Source organism: Tamandua tetradactyla, chromosome 13 (assembly GCF_023851605.1).
Source record: "Tamandua tetradactyla isolate mTamTet1 chromosome 13, mTamTet1.pri, whole genome shotgun sequence".
NCBI classification, from domain to species: Eukaryota; Metazoa; Chordata; class Mammalia; order Pilosa; family Myrmecophagidae; genus Tamandua; species Tamandua tetradactyla.
In genome coordinates, this window is record NC_135339.1 from 75,725,543 (window position 1) to 75,743,771 (window position 18,229).

An 18,229-nucleotide genomic window follows, 5' to 3' on the forward strand; every position below is an offset into this window, starting at 1 on the left:
ACTCTTTCACTCATTTACTGTGGTAGTTAGGTTCAGGTGTCAACTTGGCCAGGTGAAGGCAACTAGTTCTGTGGCTGTGGGCAGGAGCCAATGGCATGTGAAATTCATCTGTTGCTGATTACATCTGCAGTCACTAGGAGGCATGCCTGCTGCAATGAATGATGTTTGATTTAATTGGCCAGTGCCTAAATGTGGGAGCTCAATGTAGCACAGCCCAAGCAGCTCAGTATAGGTCATCTCAGCACTCGCAGCTCAGCCCAGGCCTTTGGAGATGCAGAAAGGAATCATCCCATGGAAAGTTGTTGGAACCCAGGGGCCTGGAGGGAAGGCCAGCAGAGATCGCCCTGTGCCTTCCCACGTAAGAAAGAACCTCAGTTGAAAGTTAGCTGCCTTTCCTCTGAAGAACTATACGTAAACTAAATAAATCCCCTTTTACTGAAAGCTAATCTGTCTCTGGTGTGTTGCATTCTGGCAGCTAGCAAACTAGAACACCTACCAACAGGCTGTTCTGTTGCTATTGGCTCCCAGACTCATTTTATGATTAATATAGCCATTTTGCAGTTAATATCACTATTAACTACTATTCATTATTCTACCTTAAAACCCTAACCCTAGCTGAAGGAAGTTCCTTTATCCAGAAATAGGACTAATTAAATAACTAATAATAAATAAAATAAACAGAATAAATTGGCTCAAAATGTTTTCCATCTGACATTTTTCAAATTATAGACCATATCTATTGTGATAATTAGCTTGAACAATACCATCATATCCAAGCCCTGGAAAAGCATGAATTACTCTGAGAATATAGCAACTGAGCTAACAGATTCATAGAATTGTAGAGGAACGGCTTTAGAGATCAATTAGCTCTCTTGTTCTAGAGGAGAAAACAGAGCCCCAGGGAGGTGAATGAGTTTGCCCAAGGTCACAGAATTAGTGGCAGAATCAGGCCTAAATTATAAGTTCTGGACACTAAGTCAAAAGCTTTCACTACCACACCTGCTGCCTAAGCAAGCTCTCTTCTTAAAGCATCCTGAATTAATTCCAGTTGTGTGATGATTGCACTGATGCCTTTTTGCAGGCATCAAAAAATTATTTTTTGATTATCATGAAATGGTGCGGTAATTCTCAGCGATTATCATGAAATAGTGCTGTATTCTCATCTTATTTGACCAATTTCACCTTGTTAGATTGCAGCTGGCAAAACTCTCCTCTTGCTTTGGTTGGTTGCCTTTCCAATCAAAAGGCTTTCATCATCTAAAGAGCCACACTGTGGGATGAGGGTGTTTCACCCAATCATGTTCATCTTCAAAGGTACCCAGGAGCTGTCATCTATCATTTCTCTGTTCCTGCCTGAATTGTGATGATTGAGATACCACCCCTCATCTGGGGAAGGCTGTCATGGTGCTATCTCCAGCACTTTCCAGTGTGGGGTCTAATCTCATCTCATCCTCTCCCTCAAACCTCTAGCAGTATCAGTAATTACCTGAGGTCTCTCACTCATTCACAGACTAGCTGAAGAGCTTCTAGGTGCCAGGCCCTGAGCTCGGGCCTGGATTTCGCTATTGATATCTATAGCTCATACATGAGCCTGCCACTCAGCAGTAAAGTGCTGTTTGAATCAACGTTTTGATGACAAAACAGATGGTATAGAATTAGAAGCATTTTGTTTGAACATGATACACCCTACCACAAAGCAATCATGCCTTTGATATTATGTTATTTGCCAAATCACTCATTGCTTCCAAGAGTTATTTACAAAGAGAAAAATATGAAATACAGGGTGGGAAAGATGACAGAGATTTCATTTTGTTCAAGTAGAAGCAGGAAACACAACTAGCTAATTGTGAAGGCAAAGTAATAACATTATGGAGCTGTAATGAAAAGAGAAATAGTTTGAGGGAAGAAAGAAGAGGAGGAAAAAGCTATATTCACGAAATAATTTGCTGAAGAATATTCTCAGCCAAGAACATTTGGAAAAATGCATAATCCACACATCAGTCAATAATCAAGGACATCATGGCAGCACAATTGCTAATGTCATGAAACCTATTATCCCTCTCTAGACTTTTTTTGGCATCTTTACTTTAGAAAAAAAATGAAAAACCACACGTGAACTGTAGATGTAATCATAAAGCCGGAGAAATAAGCATTTGGAAGACTGGTTTGGAGGGAGCTACATTCAGAGCCAGCACAAACAAGTGTCTGTCAGCTCACTGATAGTGCACTGATTACAAATGTGACCAAGTGGAAAAACTCCCCTGCTGCCAAACTAGTCATTGGTACTTTGATAAGAAGGTGACACTGGGTACAAGTTCAGAGACTCTTTAAAATTAAAGGAGGAAAAAAGCTAATGGAGGAAAAGGTGCTAGTCATTCAATCTCCTAAACTTTCCAATTTCCCTGTATATTCTAAAACTCCCCAAGTGATCATCACTAACACCCTCTTTGTTCTAAATACAACAGGCTTTTTCCAGAATTGAGCTTAAATGCTCTGCTGTCAGCATTTCTTACTGCTGACTACCTGATTTTCCCCTCCCACCTCTCTCATCGCTCCTTTTCATTCTCCTCCGTGCGTCCTTGCCCTTTAATTTGGGAGTTCCTCAGGGGTTCTGTCCTCTGTTCTCCTCTTACCTTATATACTCTTCCAGTGAAATATTGCTCACTCTCTGACCAAACATACCATCTCTATCTTGATGATTCTCATGCCAACTCTAGACCTGGATATCCAACTGCTCACTGATGGCCTTCCCTTGAATGAGCACCAGGCATCCATAATCCAACATGAGCAAACTGGATTCACTGGACTCCCTCTACCCTACCCGTGCAGGCCCTCCTGTTCCCACTTCATTGAATGAACTGTGCTTCACCCACGTGTTCCAGTCAGACTTCTGAGCCTCATCCTTGACCCTGTCTTCTTCTTTAGATCACAGATATTTACTGAACATCAACACGTAACTACATACTAGGTAGGCCTTGGGGCTGGAGTGGTAAACAAGGTTGGGATGGTCCCTGCCCTCCTGGAACTTAGAGTCCTGGACATTTCCTCACTCTCACCAATCCTGCTCATGCTCTTTCTTAGTGTTCATGAAACAGCCCTCTTCTCTCTAACTGCTGCTCCTTTCCTACTTTACGTATCCACACTTTCTTGCCTTGATTGCCGCAACAGCTTCCCAATTCATTCATTTGATTCTAGGCTTGCCTTTCCAAACCATTTCCATAATACAGGGAGAGAGCTCTGCCTAAAACCGATCTAATCACACCACACCTGCTTAACACACGTCACTGGCTCCTCACTGCTCTTAGGATAAGGGTAAAACTCCTCGTTAAATGGCTAGTAGGAAGGTCTGGAGCAAGGCTTATAGGAACCCAGTGAAGGATGACAAAATGGTGTCTCCTCAAACCTGAAGTCTTTAAATATTCATTCGACACTTACTAATCAGGAAAAACAGTTTGTAGTAATAAAAATCAAGTATTCATTTATAGCTAAAGTAGGAATTTTCCATTTGCATTGAATATGCATAACATCTTTTTTTATGCATATGTGCTTCATACATATACAAAAATGAGATCCTGCTCTACATATTAACATATTGCTTTGCAACCTATTTCTTTCACTTTCATATTGTGAGAGTCTTTCATGTCATTAAACACTATTCTAACATCATTTTAATGATGACATAGTATTTCACTGGTTTATTTGAACCTACTTGATTTTTTTAACTTGGGCATATACCACTTTGGAAAAAATCACATTTAAAAATAAACATCCTTTGGTCACATAAACACACCTAGCTGCAAGGGATACTTGAACTGCATTTACTATTCTGGGCAGCATGTACTGAGCTAAAATTCTATTTCTGTGGAAGAAGAGAATGGATATCAGAGACTGTGCTGGTTTGAAAGGATGTATGTACTCTTGAAAAGCCATGTTTTAATCAAAATCCCATTTCATAAAGGTGGAATAATCCCTATTCAATACTGTATGTTTGAAACTGTAATCAGATCATCTCCCTGGAGATGTGATTTAATCAAGAGTGGTTGTTAAGCTGGATTAGGTGACATGTCTCCACCTATTTGGATGGGTCTTGAGAAGTTTCTGGGGTCTTGTAAAAGAGGAAATATTTTGGAGAATGAAGGAGATTCAGAGAGAGTGGAACAGAACCACATAGCCATGAGAAGCAGTGACCTTTGGAGATGAAGAAGGAAAATGCCTCCCAGGGAGCTTCATCAAACAGAAAGCCAGGAGAAGAAGCTAGGAGATGATGCCATGTTCACCATGTGCGCTTCCAGATGAGAGAGGAACCCTGACCACGTTTACCATGTGCCTTTCCAGGTGAGAGAGAAACTGCGACTGTGTTCGCCATGTGACTTCTCACTTGGGAGAGAAACCGTAAACTTCATTGGCCTTCTTAAACCAAGGTATCTTTCCCTGGATGCCTTAGATTGGACATTTCTATAGACTTGTTTTAATTGGGACATTTTCTCAGCCTTAGAACTGTAAACTAGCAACTTATTAAATTCCCATTTTAAAAAGCCATTCTGTTTCAGGCATATTGCATTCCAACAGCTAGCAAACTAGAACAGGGACCAACTAGTGTTCTCTGCCAAAAGGACATTTTAAGCAGAAGGAAGATCAAGGGTAAAGGAGAGGAGAGAAAGATCCTGATTGCTTAAAAATCAGATAGAAGGCCAGCATTGCTGAACTGTGGTTAAAGAAGGGAAGAGAGGGAGGATGTGGGACCAGAGAGGCAGTCAGGGACCAGACAATGTGGGTTCTGAAAAGTATAGTAAGGAATTTTACTTTTATTCTAATTGCAACTGGAGGCCATGGCTGAATTTTCAGCAGGGGATTGATTTGTCCAGTCTCTCTAATATCTTTCCCTTTCTCTATTCCTTAATAGCATTACCTCACTAATGATCATGATTTACATCATCATGCATATTTAAATATTGTTCATTGTAGGACCAAGTAGTATACTTGAGGGTATATTTCCTTTCTTGTATGGCTTTTAGTTTGCCTTGAGTCAAAATATACTTTGTTTTCCCTTGCATAATTATATACACATATACACACAAACATGGCTTCAATTCATCCCAGATTCTCTAACATATCATCTACAAAATCACCTATTCTGCAGTTTACTTTTTTCTGTCTTTCAAAAACTTACTGAAATCTCTCATCCACTTACATCACCTCTACCATATTTAAAAAAATTTTTTTTCTATCATAAAATATAACATATATACAAAGCAAAGAAAGGAAAAAGCAATAATTTTCAAAGTACATTTCAACAAGTAGTGACAGAACAGATCCCAGAGTTTGTCATGGGCTTTCATTCCACCATCTCAGATTTTTCCTTACAGTTGCTCCAAAACACTGGAGGCCAGAAGGAATATTAATATAGTGATCCAGCAGCTATACTCATTTGTTAAATCCCATTTTCTCTGATACACTTCCTCCTTCTTATGCTTGTGCATCTATTTCTTTTTAATGTCTTTACCACCATGTCAATGAATCTTGGGATGGAGAGGAAAAAAGTATGATTTATCTGCCAATTTACTTGAAATTCCACTAAAATTTTAACTTATGAATTCTTTCCTTTTACAATAACTTTCAATTTTGTAGAGTGCATTGAAAATAGGCTCCTTTTTTTTTGTATTGGCTAAGGATATACTCTTGCATCTTTCAATTCCCAGCTTAGACATCGCCTCTGCCCACATCATTTTATTTTCCCTATGAGGCATTATGCGTACCTGTTCAGTTCTTTATATAGTCCACTAACCTGTAAATCTTACAAAGGCAAGGATCTCTGTCCTTTTGGTTGTGTTCCAATTGTCCAGCTTATTGCCTGAACTTCTTTAATGGACACAAGTGTTTGCCAGATGTACAAATGCCATCTACTTCTTTCTTGAGAAGAAAATTTTTTTTTAGATATGATTATCATTCTTGGCTTTTATCTCCTCTATGAGTACCCCAATTGTACTCATATTTTAAATTCCATACTGAATGCTGCCTCATCCCTCAAGACTTTCTTAAGTGCTCCAAACTCTCTCCTCAGCCTAGCACAGTGTCTTACACGTAATTAACATTCATAAATGCTTAAACTAATGAATAAACTAAATCACCCAATGAGGATTCAAATAAACTTTGCTATATATACTACATGTAAAGTTTTTTTTTTTTCAAGCTGCTATTAGTAAATGTTTGTTTTAGTTTGCTTGGCTGAATATCATGCAATAGGTTGGCTTAACCAATGGGAATTTAATGGATCACGGTTTTGAGGTTAGGGAAAAGTCCAGATCAAGGCATCATAAAGGTGATGCTTTCTTCCTGAAGTCTTTGGCTTTCTGAGACTGGCTGCTGGCAGTCCTTGATCTTTAGCTTGTCACATGGCAGGGCACATGGTGGTATCTCCTGGTCTCTCCTTTCTCTTCCGGGTTCCTCCGTTGATGTTCAGCTTCTGAGGCTGTTCCTGTGGCTTTTATCTGTCTGAATGTCATTCCACTTATAAAGGACTCCAGTGATAGAATTAAGATTTATCCTGATTGGCTAGGGCCAGACCTAACTAAAGTAACCTCATCAAAAGGTTCTATTGACAATGGCTTCACTCCCACAGGAACAGATTAAGTTTAAGAACATGTTTTTCTGGGGTGCATACAGCTCCAAGCCAGTATGATATCCAACAGCTGAAAAGGCTAGCACTGCTGACATCAAGCACCATTCCTAAATGTCATCTGCTCCTAGAAGCAGATATGTAACAAAGGACATTTCCCCACGATTTATTGGGCACTGCAAGGGAAATTTAACCAAACCCATCTGCTTCTTTCCACTTGTCCATGACTTCAAAGGATGACAAGAACTTTGGGCTGAACTTCTAATGACTCCTGACTTATCACACCTGCTCTTTGTCAGAAACTTGTTAAAATTTTTAATACATGTGAATAAATTATGAGGACACAACCTGGAATGAATGTAGAATTCTTATATAAAAGTCAACAGATTTGAAACAAAAAGATAAGTTCTTTGGCCGACTATCTAGTCTCATGACATATGAATAGCTGAGTTGTTTAAAACACTATGCTTTTATTATACACTTGAAAATAAAACTTGATATTAACCAGGAATTACATAATTATAGGATTTAGGACTAAAAGGGACTCAAATAGCTTAACTATTTCATTATCCAGCTTTCAGAGAAGATCTTTAATAACACACTGCAGTTTAAAAAGTTTAAAAACTGTACAAAGATTTACGCTTTATATATTCACACCAACCGAAGGCAATTTTTTAAAATGACATTGCTCATTTAAAGTCAACTGGTGTTGTTTACTCTGATATTTAAAACCTTCCCATCTGAAGTCCTTCATGTCAACTAATAATAAAGTTTATTTTGTTCCTATCCTGCAATCTGAAGCAGTAAGTCTTACCTATACTACATACAACCACTTCATGATAACTACAACACTGCTAGGCATTTTAAATTTATCCTGTTAATTATTCAAATTATTTTCATTGGACCAAAACTGTAGGCTTGTCATTATTAAACATCATTGTCTTCTAGCAATTTTTATACAAAATCAAGGCCAAAACCTTACACCTGATTATTTTGCTTAGATTTAAACAACACATTTTAGATCATTCATTTAATTGAGTTTTCTGTATATTATTCTCTTTCAAAAGAAAGTTTGTGAAAAGATTCTCAACATCATTAGACATTAGGAAAATGCAAATCAAAACTGTGAGATACTGTTTCATAACCACCAGAAAGTATTGGCAAGGATGTGGAAAAACTGGAATCCTCCATAACTGTTGATGGGAATGTAAGACAGTGCAGCCACTGTGGAAAACAGTTTGGCAGTTTTTCTAAGTGTTAAACATATAGTTAACATGTGACCCAGTAATTCTACTTTCAGGTCTGCATTCAAGAAAACTGTAAAAATGTGTTCATCTGAATGTTCATAGCATTATTCATAATAGCCAAAAGTGGAAAAAATGTGCTCATCTAAATGTTCATAGCAGCATTATTCATAATAGCCAAAAAGTGGAAAAAATCTAAATTCCCACCAACTGATAGATGGATAACAAAATTGGCATAGCCATATGATGGATTATTATTCATTCATAAAAAGGAATGAAGTGCTGATAGATATATATTCCAACATGGATGAATTTTAAAAACATTCTAGGTGAAAAAGCCATATACTGTATGATTCCATTTTTATTTAATATCCAGAAAAGGTAAATCTATAAAGACAGAAAGTAGATCAGTTGTTGCCTAGGGATGGGGTGGTTGGAAAGAAATGGGGAGTGACTGCTATTAGGAAGGCATTTTTTTGGAGGTGATAAAAATGTTTGAAAATTAATTGTGGTGATGTACTCTGTGAATATACTAAAAATTACTGAATTGTACACTTTAAATGGATAGATTTTATGGTATATAAATTGTATCTCAATAAAGCTGTTTAAAAATACAAAAACAAGAGTTCAACACTCTTGTCATGGATAAAATTCACTGATAAGTGAAAATTTTTGACTGCTTCAACAAAACAAGAAAACTCAATTAAATGAATGATCTAAAATGTATTGTTTAAATCTAAGCAAAATAATCAGGTGTAAGGTTTTGGCCTTGATTTTATATAAAAATTGCTAGAAGACAATTAAATTATTTGGGCTTTATTCCTTTTCCAGCCACTGTTGCTTTTAGTTATTTACAATTTTATCTGTTTATCCCATGTGATGTGTAATCAAAAGTTCATTGCCTCAACAGGAAGTCCATAGCAGTTCTTTCAAACAGACTTTAATAAAAGTTTAATAACATTATCTAATAGTGTATTAAGACACTGCTTTGCTGCCATTTTGATCTTAAGTTCCTGCTTTTCATTCTGAAATAACAACAGCTTAAACAGATAATACACTTTTACTTTACTAAACTTTTTTCATTTCAAGAAGTCCACCATATCTGGTATAAAGTAAAGAACATTCTTAGGTGCTTTTAAATCCCTATGCAATCTACTACAGTTCTATAGGGATTTGAATCCATAAAATGCAGCCCCAAATGAAGAGCAGCGCTTATAGCCAAGTTTCATTTAAATTAATGAACTTTTGGTCACTCATGAATTGTTTATATACTGTTTAGTCTTTCTAAATTGGTTTCATGTGCATTTTAGTTCACTAACTAGATCATACAACTCCAATGTACCCCAGGCTCTCCTTTCCCAAGATACAAAATCACACATGTTTATCCAAGTGTTTTACATATATTAAATTTTACCTAGCCCCCTACGGAAACGTAAAACTCCTCAAAGGAATTTAAACTCACCACCTCATGAACCTCTCATGATACGTCTCAAGGTTCTAGGCTTGGTCTAATTCCATCAAACTACAATTATGTATATTGTACATATATCTTGTATGTATGTATGCAGGTGGAGTGTGTACATTTAAATCATTTATACTTCATTTCCAACACAAAAATAAATATACGCTAACTGCCCCCCAAACATTCAGGAACTCTTCTTCAGAATAACCTCCAAACACCTTAGCATAAATTTTGAAGGCCTCTGCCATCTCCCCCAACCTATCCTTATCAGCCTGAGTTTCATGTGCCAACACAGGATAATCCAAAGACCCCCATCCACACCTTATCTTGTCACATCTCTACACCTTTGCCGACCACTGGATTGCTCTCCAGTTTATAAAATTTGTGTTAATTTTTTAAGGTCCACATCAAAAGTCAACTGCTCTATGGACACTTGTTCTATCTACCTAAATAGAATTAATTCCTACCCTTTAAAGGCCCCCATGGCACTTTTCTTAATCCTTTAATTCCAGTACTGATGGCTATTCAGGACCAAATAAAGAAATTCGGAATGTATTTAGTCCACATGAATATAATGCCTTAACTGAAAAAAGGATCCATTTAAATTACTTGCCCTGAAAAGTTTCATATTTAAATAACTTATTAAATAGAGTAAGTGATAAATACCTTAGATTTAAAAGTCATTAATATTAAGTGGAAAAGGTTTTCCTGTTACATCAAAATCTTGAGAACTTGAAATCAGCTTGTCTAGTGTCATTGTACCTGGTAATCATAATTATATCAGATAAGACTACATAGAAGCTTTCTGAAAAGATCAAAATTATAAAAGTAAAGTGATATATTTTCCCCTATATTGGCCTAATTCTATTTTTTCTTTTTTGTATTAGGTTGTTAAATGCTGCCAGAATGCAATATACTAGAAATGAATGGCTTTTAAAAAGGGAATTTATTATTATCCACTGTCAGTAGGGAAACTGAGAGGTGCAGCCCCTTGGAGGGCAGTGTGGTGGTTCCACAGGCTAGGAATGGGGTTGTCATATGATCTTCAACCCCTTTGCTCAGTATATACCAAGAGGAACTGAGTGTGGGGACATGAATGCACATTTGTACACTGATGTTTATAGCGGCAGTGTTCACAATTCACAATGGATGGAGGTGGCCTAAGGGTACAATGACTTGAGGAACGGAAGGGGGAACTGTGGTGTGTACCTACAAGGCCACAAGAAGGAATGAAGTTGTGAGGCATGAAACTAGGTGAATAAACCTGAAGGGCTATATGTTGAATGAAATGTCAGGAATAAAAGGACAAATATTATCATACCTCTCTCATATGGACTAATTATAAAATAAACACTTGGTGAACTGAAGTCAAGAGCATGGGTTATAGGTTGCGGCCTATTGTAAAGGGTCCTAGATTGTAAGCTCTTACAGCAGTCACATATATTCAGGAGTTGTAAATGTTATTTCTAAATTCTGAGATACTGAGCTGATTGTATATAACCTGGTTGTTCCCAGAAACTTTGGGTATTTATGTAACCACTGAGACTCAGAGTTAGAGATTTGAAGCTATGAAAGTCAGAACTATCCCATACAGGAACTGCTTAAAAAGTTGAAAAAGGGACCAGACCTCAACTACAGATACGAATGAAGCTGATCTGGATAGGACTGGGGTAGATCACAACACAGCGTACAGGATGATATCGTCCACATGTTAAAAAGTTCAATTTCTGTGTGAGATCAAAGGGAGAGATATTTATTTGGTGCAAAATTTATATTTCGGGTAGCGCATTATCTAATTTAACTTGCATGTCAGTATAGCTGAACAACATAAATTCATGAAATCTTGAATAAGGTGCGAGATCTTGTTGATGTGTCTAGGTTAGTGTGATGCTCCAACATATTTCTGAGTAATTTGGGCAGTGAATAAACAAGTATTTGCAAAGTCCCAGGGGGACTGGGGAGAAAGGAGGAAATATTCAACTTCCCCATTTGGAGAAATACTGATAGTCTTGTAAGCAGTGGGGACAACCAAATCAATAGCTGAGCCCTTGATTTTGCGGCTCGCCCCCATGAAACTTATTCCTGTAAAGAATAGGCTAAGCCTACTTAAAATTATGCCTAAGAATCACCCCCAGAGAACCTCTTTTGTTGCTCAAAGGTGGCCTTTCTCTCATAGGCAACTTGGCAGGTAAACTCACTGCCCTCCCCTCTACATGGGACATGACTCCCAGGGGTGAAAATGTCCCTGGCAACGTGGGACCTGATTCCCAGAGATGAGCTGGGACCTGGCATCATGGGATTAAGAAAACCTTCTTGTCCAAAAGAGGGAAGAGAGAAATGAGAAAAAATAAAATTTCAGCGGCTAAAAGATTTCAGAGTCAAGTGTTTATCCTGGAGGTTTTTCTTATGCATCATATACATATCTCTTTTTAGTTTACAGTGTATTGGAATGGCTTGAGGGGAGTACCTGAAACTGTTGAGCTGTGTTCTAGCAGCCTTGATTCTTGAAGATGATTGTATAACAACATAGCTTTTACAAGGTAACTGTGATTGTGAAAACCTTATCTGATGCTCCTTCTATCCAGGGTATGGACAGATGAGTAGAAAAAATATGGATAAAAGCAAATAAATAATGGGGGGATAAGGGGTAAAATAAATAGGGTAGATTGACATACTAGTGGTCAATGAGAGGGAGGGGTAAGAGGTATCGGATGTATGAGTTTTTTCTTTTTCTGGAATAATACAAATGTTCTAAAAATGATCATGGTGATGAATACATAACTGTGTGATGATATTGTGAGCCACTGATTGTCTACCATGTGTGGACTATATATGTGTGAAGAGTAGTCAATAAAAATATTTAAAAAGGAGAATGATATAAAAATAGAATGACCTTTATATGTGTGTCAATTTTGCGATTAGCTTTTTTTCACTCAGCATAGTTCTATTAAGATCCATCTAAGTTACTATATTTATCAGTAATTGTTCATTTTTATGGCTGAGTAGTATTCCATGGTGGGATATACATAACTTTTTTATCCATTCACCTATTGCAGGACATACGGGTTGTTTCCAGTTTAGAGCTCCTATGAATAAAGCACTATGAACATCTGCATTCACCCTAAACTATACGTCTGCCCCACAAGATTGGATTAGGAAAGAAAACATGGCTTTTCTGGGGTATATAACAATTTCAAACCAGCACACTTCTCTACACATTTTTTTAGGATGTTCAGGAGCTGTCTTCCATCTATTTGGGGTTGGTGGTAGATTTCTTCTCCTTTCATTTCACTTTAAAACAAACTTTTTTACCTACCAAAGTGTTATGGATTGGAACTAAGAATTTAGTAGATAGCTCTCAACAGAGCCAAGAAAAATTTGGTTGTAAATGTGACTTATTTACAAAACTATTTGGCATGGCCCCTAAAAGAGATTTTGAATGTTCTATAGCTAGCCTAGCAAAACAAAATCATGTCAACCTGCCATAAATGGTGATGCTTACATAGAAAGATGTATTTGCATAGGGACAGTAGTAAAAAGGATAAGGCTGCTCTTAAAATAACATGCCTGGCTTTATAAAGAAAAACATTCAAATTCATGAAAAACCTTTTACTAATGAAAAATGACAATTCTAGGGAAAAACTTTCTCAAAAATAAAATATAAAAATGACTAAGTGACTTGATGAACATCCCCTACACTAAAAAATACCTACATCTGTACACTATATAAAGATTTTTTTTCTAATTGTAACTCAATTTAACTTATACAAAGTTTATAACATCAAGCCAAAAGCGTTAAAATATTTAAAATTTGTAATTGAAGTCAATGGAGAACATAATTAAATAGGATTTACCATATGTCTCCTTAAAGCTTTCTTACTCTAAACATGATCTTTACAACTCTTGCCAACATAAAGTAAAATCTAAGCTAATAAAAATAAAATTCATGGAGAATATCATTCTTCTGGTAACTAAAATGGTTACTGAAAATAATTTACATGAAGGTATTTATTAAGAAATCCCCAAATTCATTGCATTGCTAGAGTTTATGCAAGAATGCACATACACGCAAACATATTCATTATGCTGTTTTCCTTATTAGGACCCCATAAACACATTTAACATAGATTAGCCCAAATTTTTCATTTTGGATCAACTATTTAATCTATTTTTCAGAAATCAAAATACATAAACAAATTATATTAATCTCGCTTTTTAAAAATTTTTAGTTATCTGATGTCTTGGGTAAATAGTTCGGATAAACATCATTATGCAAACTTTTTTGCATTCTTTATTGGGTGATTATCTTGCAGAGTCTTTGAATCATCTATTTCAAACTCAGACGTTGAATTATTTTCACTGAGATTTTATAACAATGCATCAATGTCACAGTTACAAATTCTAAAAACCAAAGGACACTGCTACAATTTTAAGATTTTATTTAAGTACACATTTCATATAAAAGTTTTATCTCATAAAATATGCCCCATATTAAATAATATTAAAGATACATAATCACTTAAATATAATGCTTTCGATCTAGTTTATTCATTATCATGAATCATTTGGTCCCTCGACATGCCTTTGTTTCATCCTCTAAGGCTTAATGTAGAAAACAACTGTCCCCTGGGGAGGGGCAAAAATGAAGGATATAAGGGGGACCCAGTCTTAGTTATTACTGATGATGCTGAGAGGCATTCAGCATCACGAGTGTTAGTCAAACGCAAAGGAATAAACAAGCTTTATGAGCAACCTTCATGAAGTTTCTTACACAACATATATTTCATTTCACTAAAAATTTAACTACTAGAAAGCTACACCTAAGTTACTTAACTACTTCTGAATCCTTTTAAGACTACATCAATATCCGGCTTCCAATTTCCACTCTTCAAAATATTTCTTCATCGTGTTCCTACTTTTCAACGTGCCGACATTTACAGTAGGAATGATTTTCTGGGGCTTCAGCCACTGGACAAAACGTTTCATTTCTAGGTAGCTGCTGTGTTCACTGTAAGGAATTCCTGCCACACAAAAGAAAAGGTATTATATACTAAATATCAAACAAATAAAAAAATGCACAAACTCAAAATAACATAAGAAAAGCAAAGCAGTTTAGAGAATTTTTGCCAAAACTCACTGGTGTTTTATTCTTGATAAGAATATATGTTGAAATCTTTTATGGATAAGGATTAAAACACTAAAATAATGTAAAATCTTAAAATATTAGAATATTCTATTTTTTATATGTAGATATTTAACAAGCATTTCTAGAGATTCCTATTTATAGTTAAGTTTTTCTTCTTTTAGACACGTCTTTCCTTTAGACACTTTGTTCAGCTATGGGTTTCAGAAAAGTTCTTAAAGAAATATGACTAAAACTTGAAGAATGACAAGGAGGAAACTCTTTATTCCCAAAGCAGGTAAGCAGATCTTAATCACCAAGCCCTGAACACACAAAAATAAGCAAAAGGAAAAAAAATGCTAAAAATCCTTTTATCGTCTTTCTTGAAGATTAAATACTACAGAAAAAGGGAGGGTCCTATTTTGAGTGAATTAAGGACTTCAGAGGCTGAGAGTAAGTCATTGGTGCAGTGATAATTCAAAATGTTTCCATCAGACATCACTACAAAAAGCTAACCTGTGAGGGGAATGGTAAATCTCCCCCAAAAGATGAAAAAATTCTTACCACATCTAATCCATAGTCTTTCTCTTCTCAGTTTCACAGCCTCTAGGCTTTTAGTATAACACCACAGTTCCCTTCCAGTAGTTCTACAATTTTCTTTCAATAACACTGATCACACAAATGAATAATCAAGTGATCTGTATTATCAATGTCTACTACAACCAAGATCCCATATCAGTTTACAACATAATGAAGATACAGGTTTAGAATACGTAGAGAGATTTAAAACTTGAATTGGTAAAGATTCTTTAGTGCCTCTTTTTCTCAATTCTAAATTTTATAGCTCTTTTCAAAAATGCAAAGTAGTTACTAACTTTAAAAGTGAGAAAATGTAATAATTATACCATATATTGAAATGTTTCCTTTGATCTGGGGAACAATATCTGCCATATTGGTTAACTTGTCAGAATGTGTCCATCCTGTAGGTCGAAAAGCCAAAATCTGATCGTATTTCCCACCACACTTCTTCAAATGACTCTGTAAACCCTGTTAAATAAAAAAAGTATATTGATTCAAAAACTGATTATATGGAACAAAACAGAATGACTAAAAATGTTTCATTGGCACAGTCATGGGTAGTTTTCATTTGTCAGGCATTAGCTTGCTACAACTTGGTACAGTGCTTCAAAAAAATAAAATCACTGAAAAATATTGTTCTAATTTGCTAGCTGCCAGAACGCGACACACCAGAGATGGATTGGCTTTTAATAAAAGGGGATTTATTTCATCAGTTCTTCAGAGGAAAGGCAGCTAACTTTCAACTGAGGTTCTTTTTAAGTGGGAAGGCACAGGATAGTCTCTGCTGGCCTTCTCTCCAGGCCTCCGGGTTCCAACAACTTTTCCTGGGTTATTTCTTTCTGCATCTCCAAAGGCCTGGGCTGAGCTGCGAGTGCTGTGATGAAGTATGCTGAGCTGCTTGGACTGTGCTATGCTGCGCTCTCTCATTTAAGCACCAGCCAATTAAATCAAACATCATTCATCGCAGCAGGCACGCCTCCTAGCCAACCGCAGATGTGATCAACAACAAATGAGGTTCACGTACCATTGGCTCATGTCCACAGCAACAGAACTAGGTGCCTTCACCTGGCCAAGTTGACAACTGAATCTAAATAGCACAAATATGTACAATTTTCTCCCCTTACCTTATCTGAAGTTAAACAAACTTAACAACAGCCTGAGAAAAGTAGGATGAGGCAACTTCAAATATAATTATTTATAAATTAATTATAATTCAGATCATTATTATCACACAGCAGAGATAATAATATTAACAGTGGTAAATATCAAACCAAATATATTTTCATGCTTATATGCCATAATACCAACAGAAGATTGATAGGGTGAGAGATTGTTATAATTGTATAAGAATGGCTATACTTAAACAGTAGTGTCCTTTCAAGGTATTTACTCCCTTTCATACTTTAAACATGAACTAGAACAATTTTAAAACATTTTTGTACTTCAACTATTGGAAGTAATATGCTTCCCTTATTACATTAAACACAATTTGAGAACTGTTCTTACAAGGAATTTTATTAGAAATGATTTAAACAACATAAAATCCCTGGTCTATGATTGTCCCTCTCTCTGTTTACTGGTAACCAGTTTGTGAGGAAAATGCTTTCAGCATTTGCTACTACAATTGTTTACTTGGTATATAAATAATCATCTATAAAATATATAATATTTTAACACATTTGGCCAATCAAGCTTAAATCAGAGGTGACAGTCAACTATATACCAAACATATGAATTTGGGATATTGAAATAAATAGCACGAATGGTATTATTTACAGGGTCTAAATGGCATGCCATGGAAACCCTGAAAATTGTAATAGGTTTACATTGTCACAAAAAGTCATTAGCTTTGATGCAATTGAACTATTTTTGGCTGGTAAAACTGGCTATAAATACTAACTGAAATACAGTCTTCCGGTAAGCATCAGCTTCTGCTCCATCTGTGTTGTGAAGATAACAAATCTTCAAAAATTGTTATCAATACCCAGTCACTTTAATGGAGGAAGGGGAAAGGCTACTAAAGTCAATACTAACAACAGATGACAAACCCAGTAAAAACAGACTTGACTCCAGATTGTTCCTTTTTTCAAGGACACGAGCCTCAAAATAAAAAAATCAAAAGGTTGATTTCAAAAGAACATTTTGTGGTGTCATTAAAGCCAATCTGAATTTTTACAACTTGAGTTTGTAGTTATTCAAAGATTAATTTTTGTATGCATTTGGATTTGTAAATATATGTTGTATTAACAAAAGCAAAGTGTGTCAGAAAAGAACAGTCTATAAAAGTTGTAAGTTGAGAGGAAATTATTAGAGAGAAAGACATGGTCTCTTTCTGTTGATGGTTAATGATCCCTCTACCTGTGTTTCAGATACTGTTTCAAAAACCTTACTTCATCAATTATTCCTTTCTCTCATGTATCTTCAATTTCCCCCATCCATGGACTCCTTTGCCTCACAATATAAAAATCTTCATCTCTTGTGGCTGAAAGCAGTCCAATTAACCCCATTTGTGCACATCCATGTATCTGGTTCCCCTTCAGTCATACTCATGCTCCCTGTGTCTATTTCTTCATTTGTCAAACCATTCATTCTTCTTCTTATTTTTTTGTCTTCAAAGCTGTTAACTGCTGGTCTCCTTTTTTTTAATGTGCAATTCAGTGGTTTTCAGTATGTTCACAAAGTTGTATAACAACTTTTTGTGTTTATAGATTTCCACTATCTAATTTTAAAACAATGTCATTACCCAAAATAGAAATCCATACGCATTAGCAGTCACTCTGCATTACCTCTTTCCCCAGGTCCCTGACAACCAATAATCTACTTTTTGTCTCTATAGCTTGACGCATTCTCGATGTCATATAAATGGAGACATATAATATGCTTTCTTTCATGTCTGGTTTCTTTTACTTCGTATGTTTTCAAAGTTCACCCATACTGTAGCATTCCCTTTTTTATAACCAAATAACATTCCACTGTATGGATAAATGAAATTTTGCTTGTCCATTCTTCAGTTGATGGACATTTTGGGTTGATTCCATTTTGGGGCTATTATGAATAATGCTGCTGTGAACATTCATAAGCAAGTTTTTGAGTGGAAATGCTGGGTCATTATGATTACTCCGTGTTTGATTTTTTGAGGAACTACCAGTTTTTCAACCCTACCAGCAATGAGTGAGGGTTCCAAGTTCTTATATCCTTACCAACAC

The 18,229-nt window shown here is 36.1% G+C and overlaps 1 protein-coding gene across 1 annotated transcript in view; it reads right to left on the reverse strand.

The window, feature by feature from the left end:
- Positions 1–13,350: 13,350 nt before the first annotated feature.
- Positions 13,351–18,229, reverse strand: part of DCLRE1A (DNA cross-link repair 1A) — a 29,919-nt gene continuing 25,040 nt past the window's right edge. The window contains exons 10-11 of the mRNA XM_077126087.1: positions 15,350–15,491; positions 13,351–14,343 (exon numbers count right to left, since the gene is read on the reverse strand). Coding sequence (XP_076982202.1) covers positions 14,183–14,343; positions 15,350–15,491 — 303 coding nt within the window. The 3' untranslated portion in view covers positions 13,351–14,182. The remainder of the gene's footprint in view (positions 14,344–15,349; positions 15,492–18,229) is intronic.